The sequence below is a fragment of the Canis aureus genome, chromosome 14 (assembly GCF_053574225.1).
Source record: "Canis aureus isolate CA01 chromosome 14, VMU_Caureus_v.1.0, whole genome shotgun sequence".
In the NCBI taxonomy this organism is placed as follows: Eukaryota; Metazoa; Chordata; class Mammalia; order Carnivora; family Canidae; genus Canis; species Canis aureus.
In genome coordinates this window covers 38,327,596-38,351,872 of record NC_135624.1, presented here as the reverse complement: position 1 = coordinate 38,351,872, position 24,277 = coordinate 38,327,596, and the positions used below count along the sequence as shown (strand labels likewise).

The 24,277-nt window shown below is 50.1% G+C and overlaps 1 protein-coding gene across 3 annotated transcripts in view; it reads left to right on the top strand.

The window, feature by feature from the left end:
• The window catches only part of AGO2 (argonaute RISC catalytic component 2), a 111,789-nt gene that overhangs the window by 40,034 nt on the left and 47,478 nt on the right, over positions 1 to 24,277 (top strand). Inside the window, exons 1-2 of one of the 3 annotated variants that reach the window (XM_077847382.1) lie at positions 10,013 to 10,028; positions 10,867 to 11,062. In XM_077847382.1, coding sequence (XP_077703508.1) covers position 10,028; positions 10,867 to 11,062 — 197 coding nt within the window. In that variant the 5' untranslated portion in view covers positions 10,013 to 10,027. Of the gene's footprint in view, positions 1 to 10,012; positions 10,029 to 10,866; positions 11,063 to 19,956; positions 19,988 to 24,277 lie in introns of those variants that run through there. The other 2 variants (XM_077847381.1, XM_077847383.1) reach the window with 2 other exon arrangements.

The following is a 24,277-nucleotide window of genomic DNA, read 5'->3' as shown; positions in this document are numbered from 1 at the left end:
GGTGACACATTTCTAGAGAACAGCTCTGTGACTCCATGGTTGGCTTCTTTCCTCGCAGTGCTGTCTGTCCTTCCCCCACCTTGTGCCAGGAGCCCGCCCAGGGTTTTGTCTGGGTTCTTCTGTCTCTCCGCCTCCTCATTCAGAGTGGGAGGTGCTGAGCAAAGCTGCCCAGGGGTGAAGAGCAGAAGTGAGTGCCTCCCTGGGGTGTGGGCACATCCCCCTGTGGGAGAAGGGGCCTCGGTGCTGGTCTGCGTGGGCCTTGGAGTGTTTTCTGAGCCCACTGCTTGTGGGCTAACATTTACTGCCTCGCTGAAGCACCCCAGTGGGGCCACCTGAGTGCTGAGTGCAGGTGCCTGGCTAGAGTGCTGAGAATGGGGTTCCTCCTAAGGATGCTCCTGCACACCTGCCAGCCTCGACCCACCTCTGGGACTCCGTCATGGCCCATTTTGCTTTCTTTTTTTTTTTTTTTTTTTTTATTCATGAGAGACACACAGAGGCAGAGACACAGGCAGAGAGAGAAGCAGGCTCTCCGCGGGGAGCCTGATGCGGGACTCGATCCCAGGACCCCAGCATCACAACCTGAGCCAAAGGCAGATGCTCAACCTCTGAGCCACCCGGGCGTCCCTCATTTTACTTTTTTTGCATCCTTGCAGACTTGAGGAGCTCAAGCTGAGTTGAGCCCGCGGAGGTGGGGGGACGGTGCCGGCAGCGACCTGGTGTCTGGACCAGGCCGCGTCCAGCGGGGCGCTTCCCCACTCGGCGGTGCCGCCTGAACCGGATATGACAGTAAAAGCTCCTCGTCTTGGCATTTATTTGACCAGACAAAAATCCGTCTCTCTGGGAACTCAGGCGAGGTTTGGTTTGGGTTTTGTTTCTTGTGCTTCGGTTGGCTCCTGGTCCCAGTTGGCTCGCCGGTCGCCCAGGTCTATCGCAGGTTCCGCAGACAGTGTGCAGTTCTGTTCCGTCTCCAGCTGACACGAGCAGATGCTCCTGTGCGTCCTTGGCGCTCCGTCCGGAGAATGCCTCCATTCACTCCACCGGAAAGGCCGCCGTGAGCGTGTGTGACGTGGCCCAGTTGGCTCGGGGGGCCGCGAGCGAGGCTGCCCGTGTGGGCACCGGGTGGATCCGCTCCGTGGCCACCGGATGTCCCCTCGCAGCAGGGGAGTCCCGCTCCGCCAGCACCTGCACCTGCTCCAGGCCGGGCCCCAGCGCGGTCGGAACCTTCCTGCCCACTTCCACCCCGTGGTGAAAGCCAAGGTGCCACGGTGCACGGACCCGCGTGGCGGTCCCGCTCGGCCGCTGCCTGGCCGGGGACCCCGACAGGCCCCCCAGGCAACAGCTTCTGTTGCCTCCGCGGGGGGTGTCCAGAAGCAGAAAGGAGCAGTGGCCCAGCCGGGCCGCGTGGTGGCCTGGAAGGGCCGCTCAGCCTGGAGCTGTATTTGTCACTCTTTCTTGCCCCCATAGCTTCTGGCTGAAACCCAAGTTCTGAAAGCAAACTAGAGGGCATGTGATGTTGAATCTAAAGCTCACTTCGAGGTTCTGGAAGGAGCTTGACACTGGCTTCGTGGTGTTTGGTGGCCAATCTTTGGTGTCCCAGCCCCACTGAGGCCCAGGGGCCGATGGGCCAGGCTCCCCCCCCGCCCGGGGCATGTGCCAGCCCCATGGCCGGCGCGGGCAGCAGCGCAGCCAGGTGCCTGCAGAGCCTGGCCCCGGGTTCGCTTGCCAGTGACCAGAGCTGCCTGATGGCAGAGCCGCACTCTGCGCTTATTTAATGACTCCGCGATGGAGATTTTTCTTTCTTTTTTTTTTTAAGAATTTATTTTTTAATATTTATTTTTAAAAATATTTAATTTATTTATTCATGAGACACACAGAGAGAGAGAGAGAGAGAGAGGCAGAGACACAGGCAGAGGGAGAAACAGGCTCCATGCAGGGAGCCCGACACGGGACTGGATCCTGGGTCTCCAGGATCAGGCCCTGGGCTGAAGGCAGGTGCTAAACCACTGAGCCACCCGGGCTGCCCACTGAGGAACATTTAAGTCACCCAGGGTGAAGAGTCACGCAGGTCTTTGTTTCTGAAGATACTAGACTCAGACTTGGGGAAGCAGCGGGGGCGGGGTGGGGACAGGAGGTCCCATGCTCTCCCTCCCACTGCTGGAGCCCCCAGACCCCCGCCCAGAGCCAGGCTCAGGGTCCGTGACTCAGAGCAGGTTTTGAGGGGAAAGGGTGAGTGCCCCTCTCCCCTTGGTTTCCAGGGTGACTTCGGGCCCCAAATTCTGCTATTTATCATATGTCATCTGTGGCCAGTGATGTTGCTCTCGGCCTGGTGGCGTAAGCGGGTGCCGAGACGTTTGCGTTTGCCCTGGTGGCACGGCCGACAGGCAGGCAGTGGAGGTGGGGGGGCCGCCGTGAGCCAGCTGCTGCCCGGTAGAGCCCAGGCCAAACAGGTGGCACAGGTTTCTGAAAAATCCAGTTCCGTGTGCTCGTGTGTTTAGAAAACAGCAGAGACAGGAGCTTCTCTGAACCATTGTGCTTGTGCAGAGCGCGGCCTGCTTTCTGTGCTGGTTCCAGGGGGCCTCGCCTGGCTGCCCTCCCCGCCCCCGGCCCCCGAGTTACTCCCGGGTGAATAGACCTGTGAGGTCCTGAGGCCGAGTGTAGGTTTGGTCCTGGGCCACAGGTGGGCTCCCGTTTCCAGCCCAGGGCCGTGCTGTGAGGCCTCAGCAGGATGTCGGGTTCCCAGCTCGGAGCCCCTGCCTGGTAGCAGCCTGCGTGATGAGCCTGGAGCGGTTGTCATGGCAGCCGGTAAATCATGAGCTCACATCACACCAGGGACAGGCGCTTGTGGGGCCGGCAGCCTTGGAGACAGCCCCGAGTCCCGGCCTGCGGGCCCGCCCTGCCCGGGGACCATCACGCCCGCCCACCGGCCGCACCGCCACGGAAACCGGGGAAGTTTTGTGACGTTATCGGGAAGGGAGACACCGTCCTGTCTGCTTAGAGACGAGGCCACCCTGTCCCCTGAGAGCAGACGGCTCTCGTGCGGTTGGGGTCACGAGCCCCTCTGCCCGTCTGCTGAAGGGTATGGATGGATCCTTCTCCTGAACCATGTTTTTCAAGGCACGGAATGAAATGCAGAGGATGACGAGGAAAGCTGGTCATGTTGAAATATGGTCAGCAGAATAACAAACGTTATCACATTTAGTAATAGCAGTGGGTCTAGTAAATATCGTGATTTTGAAGCAGCCGTCAGGTTCAAGACCTTGTATTTGTTTATTTGAGAGAAAGAGGGAAAGAGTGGCTGTGAGCTGGGCAAGGGGCAGAGGGGGAGGGAGAGAACCCCAGACTGACTCCCAGCAGAGTGCAGAGCCTGACGTGGGGCTTGAACCCGTGGCCCAGAGATCACAACCTGAGTTAAAACCAAAAGTCGGGCACCCAACTGACTGAGCCACCCGGTGCCCCAAAGTAGCAGTGACTTTAAACCCACTTTGCGCTTTTAACAGCCACCATGTGACAAGAGAGTCGCTGTGTTTTCCCCACCTTGTAGGTATAGATACTGATGTGGCTGGTCGTCCGTGTTCATAATGGAAAGGAGCGCTGCGTTTCACTTAGGGGTCAGTCCAAGTTCACAGACCTTCCGACTTGGCTGCGTGGGTCCTGAGCTGAGACCTCCTGCCTCAGGGTGCCCCATGTCCTCCCTCCCCAAGCCGAGGCGTCTCACGTCCTCACATGGTAGGCAGGGCATTGGCCCAGGACATTCGACCTGGTCAGGACTGGTCCTGGGGATGCTTGGTGGCAGGACTTGGACCTCAGGAAGCCAGACCACCTGCCCAGATGAAGGCCACAGTAGAGGGGCAGGCGGGACAGGGAGATGTGCATGCAGTCCTGGCAGCAGCTCCATGGGCTCTAGACTCGCTCACCACGTGTGGGGTGTGCAGCTGCATCCTGGGCAGGGATGGGTTTTGAGCTCATATGTTTCTCAAGGAAGCCAGGACATCAAAAAGAGAAAAAAATCACAGAACGCTGGTGTAAAGGTCTAGGGAAGGTGGTGGGGCCGGGGCAGGGGGCTAGGAATCGGGGGTGGTGCCTCCTGCCTGTTGGCCTGGCCTCCCGGATCCTTTCACTGGGCGTGTGGATGGCTCCTGGCTAGGTGCCAAGGCCGACAGAGCTGTGTCCTGAGGGGCACTCATCGTGGTCACCCGGACACCAGGCAGGTGACGGGAACAAAGCATGGAGCTTGATGGAGCCCAGGGCACCCGAGGCCTGGTTTGCTGTGTGGGGGACCAGGAGATGCAGGTCCTCAGATGGCGTACATGGCCAGGAGGCCTCTGACTCGTTGGGCAGAGTAGCTGGGAGGGCAGAGATGATGGTGGACTGTGGTGGGCGGGCGTGCAGACCGGGAAGGGCTCGGCAGCAGCCCGGGGGCCCTGTAAGCGCCCATCCTGTAGATCTTGAGGCCCGGATTCTGGGCTCAGGACCCCAGTCCTGTTGCTGCACACCTGCCTCTCAGATCCTGTGCAACTTGGGGGCAGGGTCTGTGCCTGGCCCGGGTCCCTGCCTACAGCCTGGGTCGGATTTACAAGATTAATTGGTCAGCAAGTCAATTGTTCTAGAGGCTGGGAGCCTGGAGCCCGAGCCAGCGAGGGGTGAGGATGGATCTGGACGGCTGAGTTTTCCGTGTGCGGGTGGAGGGTGGGCAGGAGAGCAACAGCGAGAAGGCAGCGATGGTGGGCTGCGTGGGAGCCACGTGGCAGGTGCTGTGGCGGGTGGTCCAACGTGCTCTGAGCCCTCAGGCTGGCCCTGTGCTTCCCCTCCAAGGATGTAGCTAGATGTGTTCCTACGTGGGTCTTCAGCACAGCATTTAATTTTTAAAGTGAAAATTTGGAAACCACCAAAATGCATCAGCAGGAGATGGCTCAGTGAGTAATGCGGTCATTAAAGATTCATTGTGGAGAATTGCATAATATGATGTTAAATGGAAGCAGCCAGGGATAAATCTGCATAATTCCATGTCAGCACGTGTGCACATGCTGCGTGTCATGTGTGTATGTAGAAGTCTGACATTTTAACAGGGATTATCTCAGGTGGCATTACAGGGCAACTTTTCTTTGTATTTTTCTGTATTTTCTGTAATAAGCGTGTGTTTTGAGACAGTCACCCAGCCTGTGTCCACCATCACAGGCAGGGAAGCCAGACACCTGCGTTCAGTGGGCTCCCACCCCCAGGTAGTGCTTTAGAAAGTGCTCTGTGCTCTGGCCATTGAAGAAGGCAGGTGAGGGGTGGGCCATCCCCGGTGGCCCCTACCCACAAGCCCTCGGTTTTCTGTTATGGCCTTAACAAGATGACACGTGAGTGAGATTTTCTGGAAGGGAGCCGCTGTCCTCCTGGAGGGGCTCTGCTGTGCATGAGGTTGCCCGCCGTCCTGGGCCCCACGCTCCTTGGTGCCCTCCCGCCCTCTCCCCCCGGGAGCCTGTGCTCTGCTCCTGCTGCAGGGCTCGTCTGTACAGTGAATGGGCCAGAACATCTCTTTGGATCCTCGGTTCTGTGACCTCCCGATTCCAGGTGGGAGGGAGGAGGGGTGATCGTATGGGTTGAAGTTGTGGATTTAAGCCTGAACCACAGGCTTCTCTGTAGGGTGAGGGCATCACTCCCACGGGGGCCTGAAACTGGTTTGTGCTGAAACCGCAGGATCTGCACTGTAGGCCCCGGCCGGGCCCCCCTGCAGCGCGCCCAGAAGTGCCTGCGGGGCCGTTCCCATGTGCCTGTCAGGTGCCTGGAGGTGTCACAGCAGAGTCCATCGCCGTCCTGGGTGCTCCTTGGCCTTAGGCCTACCTGCTGGGGGTACTTCGATGGCCTGGGGCCCGGGAACTTCCCAGCACTGCTCAGATGGCTCCCCAGGGACCCACCCGAGACTAGGGGCCCCAGCTTCTCTGCCTGGCTTGCCTGTCTTCACGCAGGGCTCTGAGTCTGTAGCCCCTGCAACACCAAAGGTAGTAAGTTGGGTATAAGCAAGAGCCCAAGAGAAAGTTTGCAAGGTTGCTGTTGGCACTTGTCATCGTGCAGCACCTCCCGCCCCCTCCCAGGGCACCTGCCCGTGTGAGAACCTCCGCAGGCCTTCACTCTCCTCTTCTGATCACCCCAGTTTCTTATCCTGTGTGCCAGCTCTTCCCTTACTTGGGGGGGGGGGGCGGTGCTGGGACCAGAGTCCCACCCTGGCCAGGGGGCTGCCGGGAGAGGGTGTGTGGGGGCAGGGCTCACAGCCTGCTCTGGGACCCTCCTCTGAAAAGTCGGTGAACAGTCCAGGCCCTGTGGGGTGGATTTGGCAGGAGGAGCAGTGCTGTCCCCCAGGAGCCTCGCGTAGAACGCAGGGAGGGCTCGCCTTCCATGGCGTCTGTGAAAAAACACCTAACTTCCCGGTTGCTGTGACCCAGTTACTCATACAGGAAGTCGATTACTCATTCACTATGTTTCCCTTTCACTGATTGAGATGTGGCTCTAAAAATGGAATTTTTAAGCACATGTGCTGAGTTATCAGCAGCAGTTCCGCAAACACTCATGGTCTCTGTTAGCTGACGCCGTGTTAGACGCACGGACTCCCTGCCCTCTGGACTCGCTCAGGCCGGGGATTGGGGATCGGGGGCACCGACTGAGGGGCTGTGCTGGAGCGGCCTGGGCTGGTGACTCCCCTCCCTCGGCTGAGGTCTCTTCCAGCTCTGACCATCCAGCGTTCCTGGATGGATGAGGAAGGGGGGGTTGCCTTCCCAGTCCCAAGGGCCTTGCGCCCCAGCGCAGGGGGAAGACTGACACAGACACAGCGGGAAGTATGTTCCCAACAGAACCATGTGCTGAGTGGCCCGGGGATGGGGACAGCACGGGGACACAGGCCTAGACCTCAGGCATAGTTATCATGAGAAGATGGGAGCTGGGTGTCTCGGTGAAGGATGGAGAAGACGGGAGAACCTGGAAGGTGGGAGGGTGGCCTGGCCTGGCACGGGCTGGTGGTGTGGCCACAGCTGGAGGGGACACGGGGTCTTACTTCAGGGCCGGGGTTTGGGGCCAGGTCCCCGCCGAGCAGCTCGGTGATGTCTATCTCCAGTGAGGCCTTCCCAGATCCTCCTCTTGGGCTGTTACTCGGGCTGTCACTCCTTTAGCAGATGTTGACGGCACCCGTGCCCGGGGAGGCCGAGTCAAGGACCCCCATCTCCGCGGCACTCGCTGGCCCAGCAACCTGCCCGGGGCACTCGGGGTGTGGTGTGCTCCCCGTCTCCCCTTCCCTCCCCAGTGCTCTCCCCCATGGCACACGCACCCCTTCGGTGCAGGTGCATGGAGGGCAGGCGGGGACAGCTGCTCTCTAGGCGATACTGAAATTAATTCTCAGAGTCATCTGTGCTAACCCCGATGAAGGTGTGTGTGCTGTTCAGCGCTTGGTTTTCATCTCGGAGCATTATCTATGTGACGGGGCCACGAGCTAACGGTCCCGTGAGAATGGCCGTCCCCCCGCATGTCATTCTGTCCCTTTGTCACGTGCTCCTGAGCACGTGCACCTGTTCCAAATCTTCTCCGGTGCTTGGTTCGTGAGCCCTGCTTGTCTTGGCCATTTACACCTGCGATCAGCTCCCTGCGAAGTATAAGGACGAATCCAGGATCTCCCCAAGGAGATCCTCTGTGGTAGGAGAGTTTCCTTCCCGAGGACATAAAACTGCTGAGGACTCTCGGCTCTGCTTGGAAAACTGGTAGAGCTTTAATCGTGATTATGTATTCCACACGCCTTCCCACGAGCTGTCAGTATTTTCATTATTAAAAGCTAGAAGCGAGGAAGAAATGTCTTGTGAAGTCACATATTTCATGAATGTATTACCATTGTGTTTTCCCATTGCTTTTATTAATACAGGTTAGTAACGCAAACCGTGGACAGTTTCCCTTGTTTCCCACGGCGGGGCTTCTAGAAGCGATAGGCATCATGGAGACAGGAGCAGTAGGCGCAGCCAGAGAAATGGGCCGCGCGCGGATCTGTGCCAATGGTTAGATTTTAGGAAGGTAAACTCAAGTGCTTCTCGCTGGGGACAGAGGGCTGCTGACGGGCGGGAGGAAGCCTCGGCTCCGAAACGGGCACCCCAGCTCGCTGCTCCTGTCAGGCCTTGGACGGCTTCACTCTTCAGGGGCAGCGTCTTGGCTGCAGCCGTGATACACGGTGAAGAAACCGGAAAGCTGGGCAGCCCCGGTGGCTTAGTGGTTTGGCGCTGCCTTTGGCCCAGGGCCTGACCCTGGAGACCCGGGATCGAGCCCCATATCAGGCTCCCTGCACGGAGCCTGCTTCTCCCTCTGCCTGTGTCTCTGCACCCCCCCCCCACCGTGTCTCTAATAAATACATTTTTAAAAATCTTTAAAAAAAAAAAACAAAAAACTGGGAAGCCCTTCCGTGTGGATAGTGCTCTGGTTCCTGAAAGGGGCCGTGGGGGGCTAGATGCCCGTGTCTCTGTGGCTGGACCTTTCCTGGGGCGCAGTTGTAACATCTGTGGTTCACCTGGGTTTCCATTTTTGCAAGATTCCTCTGGCTGGTTAGACATCTGCCTGAGAGCAGGGACCGCGTGCTAGTGGGCGCTCCTGGGGGAGCCAGCCGAGCTGGACGGTGGCGTCCACTCCTGGCCGTGAAGGATGGAGAGTGACCTGCGCTTACGAGAAACAAAGGTGCCTAATCCATTTGATGACGTGCACTCAGACGCTGTCCTGGGAGGAGGTGCCTGAGCTGCCTGAGATCCTTGGACCCGGACAGTACCCAGCACATAAGGGGCACATGAGTGTGCTTGTCTACGGGGCGGTGTGTTGTGTCTGAGGCTGTAAATACGGCATCTATTGTAGTAGCCCAGTGAGACGGACCTGAAGGCTTCCAGATGGTACAACTCAGTGAGATTAATAACCTTTAAAGTGCGTTCATTTTTTCATAGAAAACAAAACAAAAAACTAACTGGGGGACTCTTGAGTTTTTCTAGGTCAGAAATGCAGTAAAAACAGCTTCAATTATTTTTAGTAGTGTACTTTTGTTTCCAGTAAATGTCAGTAGGGATTGAAGTACATGGGATTTCTTTTTTTAAATGAGGAGGATTTTTTTTTTTAAAGACATGAGGAAAAATTAAGAGTATTCTGTTATTGGAAAAATATTTAATTTTTTTTCCCCTAAGCCACAGTTTGAACTTTGCTAATAGAAGTACCAAAAACTTGAGTTGGGATGAAGTTTCTTTCTGCTGTCTATGGTGTGTGTGGGGGTGGGGGGTGGATACATTACATTCCTTGATTAAATTAATGGCTTAGATAGGAATGCAGGAAGGCCCCGCCTTGGCCCCTTTAATCGAGTGTGAGTCGTACTCCTTCCGTCTTGCCTTCTGATAATTCACACTGCCCCATCTTCCCAGTCTCTCATGTGCAAAGAAAGAACAGCAGTGTACATAGCACATACACAACCAGTGAGTCACTACAGTGCATTTTAAGTAAAGAACTGGCTGGGTGCTGAGGCACCTCCTTTGTGGAAATGTGGTATTGGTGGGTTGCAGAGAGGGGGGTGAGTTGTGGTTTCCAGGGGCGGGGAGATTGCATGGATAGTGGAGTGCTCGTGTTGACCTGAGCACAGCTGTCTGCAGCCCTGAATAGGGGCTGGTGTGTAGGAAGTGGCACTCGGGGCGAGGTGTGCGCGTGAGCATTGGTGTTCCGAAGGCTCGGGTTCCTGACTCTTGAGGTCGCAAACATCTTCCTCCCTGACTTCGGTGGTCAGGGAGGTGGCAAAGGACCCTTCCGGAGTGACTTGGGCAGCTTTCCCGTACGTGTCTGAGCCTCAGCTTCCACAGGTATGAGTGGAAAGAGGTTGACCCGATGTCTGTGGGCTCCTGCTGTGCGTCAGGTGCTCTCAGACAGACCCCAGTGCCAGCAGATCTTCTTCAAGTTGCTCGCTCAGATCCAGCTGGGGAGTCAGCCGAACGGGATTACAGCACAGTGTAGCAGATCGGTCCTGAAAGTGTGACTAAAGGCAGCCAGAGAATGGAGTAAGGGGCTGCGACGAGTGAAGGCTGGCCCTTGGGATTGAGGAGGTCTTGGTGTGATGGAGGACAAGGCTGAGGCCTGTCGTGCACACGTCAGGGTCGACTGTTAGAGCCGGGTGGGGGGGCGGGGGCAGCCACGGAGGTACTTGCACGGGGTGAGATCACACTCTGGCTTGGAGTGTGACAAGTGGCCGTCGGGGTTGGGGGTGCCTGGAAGCCAGGACCCCGTTAGGAGGCCTCCCTAACTGCCCGTGCAGTGTGAAAGGGGGACCCGAGCTGGGGTAGAGAGAGAGATGGATAAGAATGGGTGAATTTGAGAGGGAGCAGGTAAAATGAGGATCATTGTGCAGTTGGCTGTGAGGATCGTGGGGGAAGGGTCGTGATGGGTAGAGCATCGCCTCCTGGACAGGGTGGGGGGACGTGCCCGGGGGTGGGGGGAGCGGTTTAATTGTGGATGAAGTTCACCTGTCTGAGCCTCCAAGATGAAGGGGCTGGCGGAGCAAGGACAGGACTGAGGAAGGAGCAGTCAGAAAAAGGAGGGCATGGTGCAGTGTCATGCACCACCGAGGGACAGAGGGTCCCTTGAGCCTGGCATTTGGAGGTCAGAGGGGGGGCGGTCTCTGATGACACAGACCGGAGAGGGGTCGTAAGATTCAGGTTTTCCATGGAAACGTGTGAGCCCAGGAAGGAGGAGGAGGGACTGAGCCAGTGGGGGGCGGCGTGTGACAGCCAGAGCCCGGGAGAGCTGGGAAGGGGGGGGCCCCTGGGGGCGGCCCACGAGCCAGCGTGCCCTGGGAAAGCCGCCGTGTCCCGTGTAACGCGGTTCTCTTGGCCCTTGCAGTGCTCGCGCCTCCTGCGCCGCCGCCGCCGCCCATCCAAGGATATGCCTTCAAGCCTCCGCCCAGACCCGACTTCGGGACCTCCGGGAGAACAATCAAGTTACAGGCCAACTTCTTTGAAATGGACATTCCAAAAATTGACATCTATCATTATGAATTGGATATCAAGCCAGAGAAATGCCCAAGGAGAGTTAACAGGTATCTGTCCTTTTGTCCTTTATCGATCTCGATTGATTTATGTGGATAATCTATGCACACGAACCCCCCCATTTTAAACTAACCGATCCTTCCATCCCCAGCAGGTCCTGCCCACCCGGTTTGGTGGAAAATGTTGTGTGTGTTTCATTGTATCTTTTGAAAGATGTTCTGTGTGTTTCATTGTATCCCGATAACAGTCCTGATAACAGTCCTTAAGTGTGCAGCTCCCCCAGTTTTGATGGATAGTGTACAGGCTCCTCAACTTAGAACGCAGCCTCAGGCCCCCTTCATGGAGCCGGGCCCCAAGGCCAGTGTTCTGGCCCGTGTCACCGCCGATCTGTCCCCTGCTGGGGGCAGGGGCCCTGGAGGCTGGGACACCGAGGAGCCACACGGCCTGCGAGATCGTCTCCCCCCACCTGCTCCCCCGACCCAGCGTGCCGTTTTTGACATTGACTGGTATCGCTGGGTGTATTATTAATAGCTTCTTACTTCTGTTGCCGAGGAATATTTCATGATATGAATATTGCATAATTTATTTATCCATTCTCTAGCTGGGTGCCTGGGCTGCCTCGGCTTTGCCCTGATGAACAGAGCTGCTGCGGACATGGTCGTTCAAGTCTTTTTTGTGGCCATACGTTTTCACTTCTCTTAGAGACGTACTCAGGAGTGGAATTGCCGGATCGTGGGGTGGGTGTAGGTTTTGCTCGTGAGAAAGTGCCAGGGACTCGTCAGGGTGGCGGGACTGTCTCATCCCATCAGAGGTGCGAGGCCTGGTGCCGGAGGGTCAGTCTCGTTGATTTGTCCTGTTTCATGGTGTCTCTTGGTTTCTCTTTGTGGTTTTCTTTTTTCTTTTCTTTTCTTTTCTTTTCTTTTCTTTTCTTTTCTTTTCTTTTCTTTTCTTTTCTTTTCTTTTCTTCTCTTCTCTTCTCTTCTCTTCTCTTCTCTTCTCTTCTCTTCTCTTCTCTTCTCTTCTCCTCTCCTCTCCTCTCCTCTCTTTTTCTTTCCTCTCCTTTCTCCTTTCTGATTTATTTATTTATTTATTTATTCATTCATTCATCATGAGAGAGAGAGAGAGAGACAGGCAGAGACACAGGCAGAGGGAGAAGCAGACTCCATATGCAGGGAGCCCAACGCAGGACTTGACCCCGGGACTCCAGGATCGCGCCCTGGGCCAAAGGCAGGCGCCAAACCGCTGAGCCACCCAGGGATCCCCTCTTTGTGGTTTTAATTCTCACGTCCCGATAACTAGCACGTTGAGCACCTTTTCGTGTGCTTGTATCTGTAAGCCCGTTACGTTGACGCCTCACGTGGTATGGTCATGTTTCTGATAAAGTGTCTGTTGAAGTCTCTTCCTGACCTTGTCTCTTTGTTACTGATTTGTGGGAGTTTGTAGTGTATTTGACGTGCAAGTCTGTATTGGGATTGTTCTCACCTGGTTTGAGGCTCGCCACCCCACTATCGGAGTCGTGTCTGCTAACGAGCAGATTTTTATAATTTTGTTGACATCCAAACTATAAAATTTTGGAAATGTTTATCATATTGTGTGTTTTCTCTAAGAAATCCTTGCCTATCTGAAGGGTACAAGATCCTCCTTTTTTTCTTTAAGCGGAATTATAGTTTGGGCCTGTGTATCTGTATATATTTTTTTAAGATTTTATTTATTGACTAATGAGTGAGAGGGAGTGAGGGCATGTGCAGGCTGGGGAGGTGCAGACACAGAGAATCTCAAGCAGACTCTGCATTGAGCTCAGGGCCCGACATGGAGCTCAGGGTCATGACCCATGAGGTTGTGACCTGAGCCGAAATCAAGAGTTAGTGGCTTGCCTGACTGAGCCACCCAGGAGCCCCGGGCCTGTATGTTTAGGCCTGTGCTCCATCTTGGATTAATGTTTGTGTGTGGTGGGAGGTCCTAAGGGTCTATTCAGAAGATGTTTCTTTCCGCATTGATTTACTGGGGCACCTTTGGCCGGGGAAGGATGGGTATCAATTGATTTTTATTGCTACCAGAAAGTTCCCTGGAAATGTTTTTTTTTTTTTTTTTTTTCCCTGGAAATGTTTTATTGCTTTGAAACTGCCGATCAGTTTGGGGAAAGTGGATGCTGTTGAATCTTCTGGTCCAAGCACATGGCTATGTTGTCCATTCATTAGGCCTACTTTTATTTCCTGTGGAACTTATACTTTTCAACATACAGGTCTTTCATTTTATTTACTCTTCAGTATGTTGTGTTCTTTGATGTTATTATAAATTGTATTTTAAAATTTCATGGTCCAGGAGGGACATTTTTCAGGAGGGAGTGGCTGCTAACGAGTTTGGGGTTTCTTTTTGAAGTGATGGCAAATGTTCTAAACTCACAGTGTGGTGCTCTGAGGGTGACAACCCTGTGAATACACTAAAATCATTCAGTTGTGCACTTTAAAGGTATTAGAAGATTTTTCATTATTTAACAAAGATGGTTTTATTTCTTTCCAGTTTCTAAGGCATTTTATTTATTTTTTACTTGTTTTGTTGCAGTGGCTAAGAAGTCCAGTATAAATAACGTTGAATATATGTAGCGAAAACAGACCTTGTTTCCACACTTCTGGAGGAATCATTCATTCCTTCACCTATAAAATATTCTGTTAGTTGTAGGATTTTCTTAGAGACCCTTTATCAGGCTGAGGGACTTCTCTCCCTAACTTGCTAAGAAGAGGGAACCCTGGGTGGCTCAGTGGTTGAGCGTCTGCCTTTGGCTCAGGTCATGATACGAGGTCCTGGGATCGACTCCCACATCGGGCTTCTTGCAGGGAGCCTGCTTCTCCCTCTGCCAGTGTCTCTGCCTCTCTCATGAATAAATAAATAAAATCTTAAATAATAATAATAATTTGCTGAGAAGTATCCTCATTGTTGAATAGGTGTTGAATTCTGTCAAATGCTTTCTCTGCATCTGTTAGGGGTGATCATGTAGTTCTTTTTCTTACCTCCTATTTTATTTTTAAAGATTTATTTGGGGAGGGGTGGGGCAGAGGGAGAAAGAGTCTCAAGCAGACTCTGTGCCGAGCATGGAGCCCAACATGAGGGTTGAACTCATGACCCTGAGCTTACAACCTGAGCAGAAACCAAGAATTGGACACCCAACCAACTGTGCCACTCCGACACCCCCTCCCACCTCCTATTAATGAGTCTCATATTACATTGATTTTTTAATGTTGAATTAGCTTGAGTTACTGAGAGTCATGATGTATTATTTCACACGCATCGTTAGTCATGATCAATTATTTTGATATCTTGCCAGTTTAATTTGTTAGCATTTTGTTGTCAATTTTTGTGTCTCTGATCCTGGGGGAGGAGGGGGTATGTGGCATTGTCACGTGTGCTGGGAGGTGCTCCTTCCTCCTCCAGGTTCTGAAAGAGGAAAGATAAAGATTGGTATAATTTCTTTTTTAAATGTTTGACTGAATTTGTCTTTGAAATCACTTGGACGTAGAGTTTTCTTCATACCATTAAATTTCTTTTTTTTTTTTTTTTTAATTTTTATTTATTTATGATAGTCACAGAGAGAGAGAGAGGCAGAGACACAGGCAGAGGGAGAAGCAGGCTTCATGCACCGGGAGCCCGATGTGGGATTCGATCCCGGGTCTCCAGGTCACGCCCTGGGCCAAAGGCAGGTGCCAAACCGCTGCACCACCCAGGGATCCCCCATTTAATTTCTTTATCAGCTATCAGGCTGTTCAGAATTTTGTGTCCGTTTGATAGTTTGCATCTTTCAAAGAGTTTATCTATTTCATCTAAGGAATGGATGAATAAAATATTGTGATAAAGAAGAATGGAAAACCAACACAAATGACTGAGAATTATTTCCCACATCTAGAGAATTACTATTTTTCAATTTTGATTAACTATATATAACATAAAACTTACCATTTTAACCATTTTTAAAATTGTGGTGTTGAGTTTACTGATTAAACCTGTTCATAGTGTCCCTCTTATATCTGTAGGACCTGTAGTGCAAACCCTGTTTCATTCCTGGAATTTTCAGTTTGTGTCTTCTCTCTTTGCCTTGATCAGCTTTGCTGGAGGTTTGTTGATTATATTCTTCTATTCATAGAAACAGCTTTTTACTTATTTTGTTTTGTTTTGTTTTGTTGATCCCCCGCCCCCGTCCATTTTTCTCTGATCCTTATTTCCCTCTTCATTTTGAGGTTAGATCATCAAATTTAAACCTTTCTACCTTTCCTGTCCATTTGTTTAAGGCTGTAAATTTCCCTCTGAACCTGGTTTTAGCTACAGCCCACAAGTTTTGATACATCTTAATTTTCATTCAAAATATTTTCTCATTTTCCTTGTGCATTCTTCTTTAATCAATTTTTTTTGTTTTTAGAAATGTGTTCAAATTTTAACTCTTAGGATTTTGTTTGTTTTTTGATACCCTGTTGCCATTCATTGTTAATTTAATTCTTTTATGGTTAGAGAACATACTCTGTAAAATTTCAGTCTTTTGAAATTTATTGGGACTTATTTTATGGCTAAGCATGTGGTTTATCTTGTTGCATGTTATTCAGACACTTAAAAATAATGTGTATCCTGGGTTTGGTGGATATGGGGATTTATGAATAGTAAATGGAGTTGGTTGATAAGTGTTATTCCAACCCTTTATATCCATTGTCACTGTTTTTGTCCTGTGATGTGGATTTGTCTATTTCTCCCTTTAGTACTATTTTCATTTCATGTGTTTCAAAGCTCTGTTACTAGCTATACACATTCTTAGAGTTTTTTGTCTTCCATAATAAATTGACCCCTTAGGAACCTGGGTGGCTCAGTGGTTGATCATCTGCCTTCGTCTCAGGTCATGATCCCAGGATCAAGTCCCACATTGGGTGCCCTGCAGGGAGCCTGCTTCTCCCTCTGCCTGTGTCTGTGCCTCTTTCTGTTTCTCTCATGAATAAATAAGTAAAATATTTTTAAAAATAACAAATTGACCCCTTTATCACTAGGAAGTGTTCTCTGTATTTTGTAGTTGTTCTTGTTTGAAAAGCTTTTTCTAAGCCTGATTATTAACACAATCTCATAACCACTCTTAGGCTTCCTGTTTAGCTGATGTGTATCTTTGTACATACATGTACATTCAACCTGTGTGTGTATTTCAAGTATGTCCCTTGTGGATATCCTATAATGGGATGTATTTCTGGATTTTAATGGATGTGTTAGATTTGCTTAAATAAAATGTAAATTTAAATTAAATTATCTGTGGTTTGATTGAAGTCTTACCATCATACTGTTTTTAAGATCTCTGTGTCTGTTTTTTATTCTTGTCTCTTCCCTTCTTCTTTTGGTCTCATCAGATGTTCTTTATTCCATTTATTCCCCCTACTAGTTTGTAAGTTTACCTCATTTTGCTTTATAAGTGATTGCTTTAGAGATGTCAATATTCATCGTTGACTTACCACAGTCTACTTAGGCACTGACACTGTAACTTCATATAAAATGTAAGAATTGATAGTAATGTACTTCTTCTTACCACTCTGTCCTTTTGCTATTGTTGTCATGTATTTTACTTCTATATACATCATAAATTCCGTGGTATAATGCTGTTATTTTAAAGAAATTAAGAAGATGGTCTGCTTACCCATATATGAACCCTGCCAAGTTCTCTGCTGCTGAGATGCATGTTTTCACCTCGCATCAGGTCCTTTCAGCCTGGAGAAAATCCTTCAGGCTTTCTCATTGTGCAGGTTTGCTTGCGATGAATTCATCTAGCATTGTTTTTTGACATCTACAAATGTATTTCCTTCTTATTTTGGAAAGATATTTTTTGCTGGATATAGAATTCTAAATTTACATTTTTCTTCCCAACACCTTAGAGTTGTCATTATATCATCTTTTAATATTGTTATTTCTGATGAAATTTCAGTTTATTTTCTTATTGTACTTCCCCTATGTGTAATTTGTCATTTTTCCTCTGCATATTTTCTGTTTTAGTTTTGCTTTTCAGCAATTTGACTCTGATGTGCATAAGTGTGGTTTTCTTTGTAATTTTCATTCTTGGTGTTCATTAGTTTTTCTGGATTTGTATGCTGATGGTCTTTCATGAAATTTGGATGAAATGCTGGCTATCATTTCTTAAAATCTGGGGATCCCTGGGTGGCTCAGCGGTTTGGCGCCTGCCTTTGGCCCAGGGCGCAATCCTGGAGTCCTGGGATCAAGTCCCGCATCAGGCTCCTGGCATGGAGCCTGCTTCTCCCTCCTCCTGTGTCTCTGACTCTCTCTCTGTGTCTATCATAAATAAAAATAAATAAATAAATCTTTATTTTTTATTTTTTTTAAAGATTTATTTATTTATTTATTCAAAGGGAGAAAGAGAGGCAGAGACACAGGCAAAGGGAGAAGCAGGCTCCATGCAGGGAGCCTGACGCGGGACTCGATCCCGGGTCTCCAGGATCACGCCCTGAGCCAAAGGCAGTGCTAAATCGCTGTGCCACCAGGGCTACCCATAAATAAATCTTAAAAAAAAAAATCTTTTCTGCCTCATTTTCCCTTCTCTGGGATTGGAATTATGTGTATATTAGGCCACTTTTATATTGCCTTCAGGTCATGAGCCTGTGATTTTTAAAATGTCTTTTCCCTCTCTTTCTTCAGCTTGGATAATCTTCATTGATCTGTCTTCAAGATCACTTTATCCCCTCCAGTTCTTTCTGTTGTTGTTTCCAGTCTTGTGTGGTGATCATCTGATAATTGTTTTTCATTCAGATACTGTACTTTTCACTTCTAGATTTTGGATTTGGTTCTTTTTCATAGTTTACATTCTTTCCTGATATTCCCCATCTGTTCTCTCATTGTTCCCATATTTTTCTTTTTCCTTTTTAAAAGATTTTATTTATTTATCAGAGAGAGAGAGAGCATGAGCATGAAGAGGGGTAGAAGGAGAAGCAGACTCCCCACTGAGCAGGGAGCCTGAGGCAGGACTCCATTCCAGGACCCCAGGGTCATGACCTGACGTGAAGGCAGATGCCCAACTGACTGAGCCACCCAGGTGCCCCTCCCATCTTTTTATTAATGATCATGAATGTACTTAGAGTAATAGCATATGTAGTATAGCAGTCCTTTCCTGCTAATTACAACATCTAGCTCATTTGGGGATCCGTTTCTATTGACAGGTTTTTCCTTAGATTATGAATGTCACCCTTTTGCTTCTTTACACACAGAGTAAATTTGTGTTGTTGTTGAACTTGGTATATGTTACATTGAGGGAGTCTGGCTTTTGTTGTCTTCTCTGCTACCCTGCTGCACAAATTCCTGCCTCTTCTGCAGGCCCTAAGTCCACTCCCTACCTTCTCAGTGTGGCAGGATGCTGCTCTCTGGTGCTCCTGCCCTCTGTGCTGTGGTTTGGAAACTGCTCCCTGGCAGAGTGGGTGTGTGGCTCACCTCAGGTGTTTCCCTTGCCTTAGTAACCACAGTCTTAAGCTGACTGTTTTTTCCGTACCAAAAAGCTATCTCATGTTTTCCCTGGTTGTGTAGTTAAAGCTAGAAGTCCAGTACTAATTACTTTGTCAGGGTCAGAAACAGAACTCTCAGTTGCGGTTTGAGAACTCAGATTGGTTATCCAGTTTGTGCTGGGGCCTTATGAAGTGCTCTTTGATGTAGTATTTTGTTTTTCCTGATTATAATCTTAAGAGAGAGAATGTTTGGGGATTCGATTGCCTTATCTATAAAACTAAACAGTTGGATTTGCTCAGTGTGACCAATATACATTGGTCCAGGCTCTTTTTTTTTTTTAATTAAGTTAAATTAAGTCTTATTTTATTTTATTTATTTAACAGAGAGGGAGTAGCAGGCTTCCTGCTGAGCAGGGAGCCTGATGTGGGGCTTGATCCCAGGACCCCGGGATCATGACCTGAGCCGAAGGCAGACGCTTCATGCACTGGACCACCCAAGCACCTCTGTTTATTTTTTTATGTAGACTCCATGCCCAATGTGGGGCTTGAACTCATAACCTTGAGATTAAGAGTCGTGTACTCGGGGATCCCTTGGTGGCTCAGCGGTTTAGCTGAGGTTTAGCCTTCCGCCCAGGGCGTGATCCTAGAGTCCCGGGATTGAGTCCCACATCGGACTCCCTGCATGGAGCCTGCTTCTCCCCCTACCTGGGTCTCTGCTTCTCTCTCTCTCTCTCTCTCTGTGTCTCTCATGAATAAATAAATAAAATCTTAAAAAAAAAAAAAAAAGAGTCACGTACTCTACCAACTGGGCCAGCCCAGTGTCCCCATCTAGGCTCTTTGGAGGGTGATTTGGTGTAAATATTAAAATAAAAATAGGATATGCCCTTTGATCCACCAATTCTACCAGTAAGTATTTATCCCAAAAAGGTGTAGCTCCAAAGAGGCAGAACTTGACGGTTATATGAGATCCTTTAAAATATGTGCTTACTAAGAAAACGAACTTCTGGAGGAAAGCTTTGCGCTCAAGTGTTTTCAACAGCTTTCTTTACTGACGGTCTCCCAGGCTTATAAGCTTTGAGATTGTCCATGAATGGCTTTGTTTGTTGCTGGGTTTCCCCAAGACAAACAAACGCCTGTGTGGATCTATGACTTAAATATACTCTTAGAGGTGGCATGAAGGCATAGAGAAGCATGCACATTTTCTGGGCTTTTTATTGGTATTATGGCGGTTGGGCTCTTATTATGCCATCAACCACATTGTACAGGATGGTGGTGGTGCTTTGTGTTTTTTTTGTATGTTTTTTTGTTTTGGTTTTGGTTTTTGGTTTTGTTTTTTTTTTTCCTCCATGAAGGAGACATGACTAAGGCTTTGTCATGTGGCAACAGAAAAAAGCTCTGGCGATTAAAATGTGATGTCTTTATCTGACTGTACCGCCACATTCTACATTCTTGTTGTAGTTACATCTATAAGATTCTAAAGTTACCCAACATTTGGAGATTCCCTCGAGTCAAACAGTAAGTAATAAAGACAGGGTTTTGAGCTGTGTCTTTGTGGCCAAGGCCAGCCCCCTTTACCAGCATGCCATGCTTCTCCCCCGGGTTTTGAGCCAACCTGAGAATCGCTTCCTACTTGTGTGAGCCCTCATAATTCTTTATTCTAGTATTACTCCTGATGGACTTCGACTTAAGTCTAATCTCAAATTTGTCATCAATCAAAATAGTGTAGAAAAATGTTGGGGGACGCCTGGGTGGCTCAGTGGTTGAGCATCTGCCTTCGGCTCAGGGAGTGATCCTGGAGTCTCGGGATCGAGTCCCACATCGGGCTCCCTGTGTGGAGCCTGCTTCTCCCTCTGCCTGTGTCTCTGCCTCCCTCTTTGTATCTCTCATGAACAAATAAATAAAATCTTTAAAAAAAAAAAATGTTGGAAGTAAAGTTTTTGCCTTACCAAAACCCATATGCTAGCACTTTCACTTATCCCTCCCTCTTCCTACTTGACTAGCAACATGGCCAGCCAACATTTCTGAAACTTCCACTCATGAGGCGGGTACGGTGTGGGCAAGAGAGACACAGTTCGTGTCCCTAGTGGGTTGGAGAGGCCAGGCCAGCAACTGATAATATTCTTAAGTCTGAGCTGCTGGAGGGAAGCTCAGGGTAAACAGGAAGGCAGAGGAAGAGCACAGAGCTCATGCTGCGCCCCGTCCGCTGGAAGTGACTGTCAAGGCAGTCCTTAACATACCATCTCTTTACCTCTTTCTCCTTCCACGCTACGGTTTCTGTTACAGTAACGCCGGTGTCTTAATTCTGAGAGCCCAAAACCTTGTGCACGCGGTAGATGTTTCATAAGTTCAGCTGTGAAGCCTTGTGCAAAGCCGAGAGAAGAATGCCACCCGTATACCATATGATGTGTCACTGTGGGTCCTAGCCTAGGGTGCCCTCAATCTCTGGCCATACCATCCATCCTGTTCACCGAACTCCTGCTGTAGGATCGATTCAGTATAAGGCAGGGTACCTCTTCTCCAGACCCTTCCAGTGTCACTGTGGACGCAGAGATGGTGACACAGGAGAACCAGAGCGCAGCTCCAGTCTAGGTTGTGTGGGCCTCATCACCAGCGCTAGGGAGCCTTCTCAGTGGGTCAAAATTAGCCGCACTCTGCTCAGAGCACAGGATGGGCTACAGAAAGAAGGAGGACTCCTTGTCTTTTTTTTTTTTTTTTGACTCCTTGTCTTTTGACAGTCCTTTCCTTCTAGTCCTCTCAAGCTCTGTCAGGTGACCCTAGGAGAACACTGCAGAAACGATCACTGTGCCCTGGGTGTGGGTGCAGGTGCGGGTGGGTGGCGGGGGGAGGGTGCAGGGCGGTACAGCAGGGCCGTGTTTTTACTGCTGTTTACTGCGGGCACTGCCCCCTGGAGGGATTGTACGTTGGTCAAGACTTTGTAGAACATGGTTTGGAGCATATGTTAAAATTAAAATAGTATGTATACCCTTTACTTCTAAGTATTTATCCCAAACAGAGATGTACAAGGATGTCTGATATTGTGATGGACAGAAAGAGAAACGATCTGCACGTCACTCGGGGAGTGGTTAAGTGAGCGTTCTGTGCAGTACGGTGCAGCTGCAGATAACAGCGAAGTGGGGCTTCACGGTGTGACCGCCAAGTCTGCGAACATAGACAGCCCGGTCCTAAGTGGTTGGTTAATGGGGGCTACAGTACCTGATACGCTAACGTCTCTTAATGTTTCTCTTTCTCGACTTGATGGCCACTTTGTATCTAGTGACTAGGGAAGGTCTCAAAGACACCTAGAGGGAAAACAGTGAGCTCCAGAGCCCTGTGTTTGATGCCATATGTCTGAAAAATAATGATACACTGTATTTTTTTTATGCACCTACATATTTTTGTAAATGCATGCGTTTGGAAACGATCAAGTCACTTCTGAGAAGAGGATCGAGATGAGGATGTGGTCTAGGCAGACTTCCAGCATTATCTGTATCTGAAATTGATGGTGAGGATATAGTAACGCACAGCCTGTGTAGTTGGAAATTAGCAAAAGATTGCACTTACTTTTTAAATTAATTTATTGAGAAAGAGCTTGTGCACGCAAGCCAGGAGGGGCAGAGGGAGACGGGGAGAATCTCAAGCAGGCTCCCTGCTGAGCGTGGAGCCCGACTTGGGGCTTGATCCTCCCACGACCCTGAGATCATGACCTGAGCTGAAATCAAGAGTCTGATGCTTCACAGACTGAGCTGCCCAGGTGCCCCAAGACTGCATTTTTTTTTAAGTGAAAACTTGCCCAGAATTAGGGCAGAAGGGCAAAGCAAGCACGTAGGGGGTACGCCAGCCTGTATGGATTAGCACACATGTTCCGCTTACTGCGAGGTGGTTTTGCATCCTCCTTCTGCTGCCTAGTAACACATGGCCGGGTGCCTCTGTGTCCTCGGGCATAAAGGGAGATGATGGTGCCGGGCTGCGAGGCTGTGTCCCCAGGGTGACATGCCTAGCAGGTATTTTCATATGAGGACCACTCTGTAAGAGGCAAGTCTAGAAGGGTCTGCAGTGTGAGCACAGTCAGTCTTTGGGGGCTGTTGCCTTTGTCTGAAGTTAGGAGCAGAGCCTGAGGCTTGTGTTTCTCCCGCGGCTAAACTCGTGTAGTCCAGGAGCTTTGCTTTCCAGGGGTCAGACCCCATAGGAAGGAAGAACTGAACACAGGATCCCAACAGGTAACATGTCTCTGGGCAGTTCCTCCCAGAGGTCTCTCAGCGGGTGCTCAGGAGCAGCCGGTCAAGCCAAGGCCCTGGGGCTAGTGGTTAATGGGTGCAGGGATAAGAGAAAGTCCTGGAGCTGGACCGTGGTGACGGATGCACAGCAGCGTGCATGCACCTGATGCCCCCGAACCGTACATGTAAAAACGTTTGAAGTGGCGGGTTTTCTGTTCCTCTACCACCATGAAAGCAGAGGGACAGAGAATAGGAAGGAAGGTCAGTCACTGGCCAGAGGGAGTGGGTCTGCGTTCATGGAGGGAAGGACCTCCGTGTTTTACAATTGGTGAGCATCCTGTCCTAAAACTCAAGTGGTCTGATCCCTACAAGATTGTACAAGGTGATAGCACCTTCCTGGCCATGAGTGTTGGCCACTGAGGCTCAGGTGCAGAACACGGGTGATAATCAGCATCTTCTCTCGGCCCACGTGGTGGCTGGAGTGCTGTTTGACTGGCCACCGAACAGGGGGGCTCTGCAGGACATCAGGGTGCTTCCCGCCTGGAACAGCGGGACCGCTTCCTTCTTCCACCTGGTGCTCCCTTGCGCCCCAGCCGTGTGCTGCAATCTGCCAGGTGCTGCCAGGTCCTGGGTGCGCAAGCTGGGACTCCTGCCACAGAAGGGCACCCTGCGTGGCCCGTGAGTGGAACTGTCCGGCCAACAGTTGGATTCAACTTAGGGTAGCAAGCGTTAGTACAGATGAGTGCTTCCCTTGGCCTGGGCTTCAGCCTTGAGCTTCCACTGCTGGATCCCTAGTCAACTCAGCACTGGTTTCTGAGAAGTATGCTCTGCTCTTTTCTGCTACTTCTGTTGTAAAAGAAGTGTCTGTGTGCCCGTGGGGCCCGTTCTGGGCTCTTGATTCTGTTCTGGGGTCGACTTGTCTGTCCCTGCTTCCAAAACACCAGCATCACCAACACCATCTGTGTCACTGTAGCTTTTATGCATCCACCTCGTTCCTCTTCAGAAGTGTCCTGGCTGGCCTTTGTCCTTCGTATTTCCAAATACATTTCAGAATCAGTTCATTAAATCCCACCAAATAAAAGTAAACCTTTCTGGATTTGGATTGGGATTGAAGGAATGGATTTGTTTGCGGAAAACTGAATATTCTAGTCCACGATTATGGTATGTTGTGTTGGGTTTTGTTTTGTTTTAAATACTTAGGGTATTTCCAGTGCCCAAATACAAGATTCCTGTGTGCCACCTGGGATGAGTTGTCCCCTCTGCCTCATTCCCTACACACTTAACTCTGGGTAGATCATTCCTCATTGTGACATGAACTTACGTTCAGGAAATGCCACACAGGTTTGCGTGCTCTTCTCCTGTCTCAGGGTAGAGGGGACAGCAGGAGACGGCGCTTCCCTTCTGGAAGGTGGGAGACGGAAAGGGGGAGGTTAATATTCAGGATGGCCGCTGATTCTGGAAACATGCATGAATACATAACAAGTGATTCCTTGATACTATGTTGCATCAGACCTTAAAAGAATTTAAATCCGAGTTTCCAAGCAGTGATCATCCTGTATAGCCAAGTAACTCAGGAAGTCCTCTGCTAGTA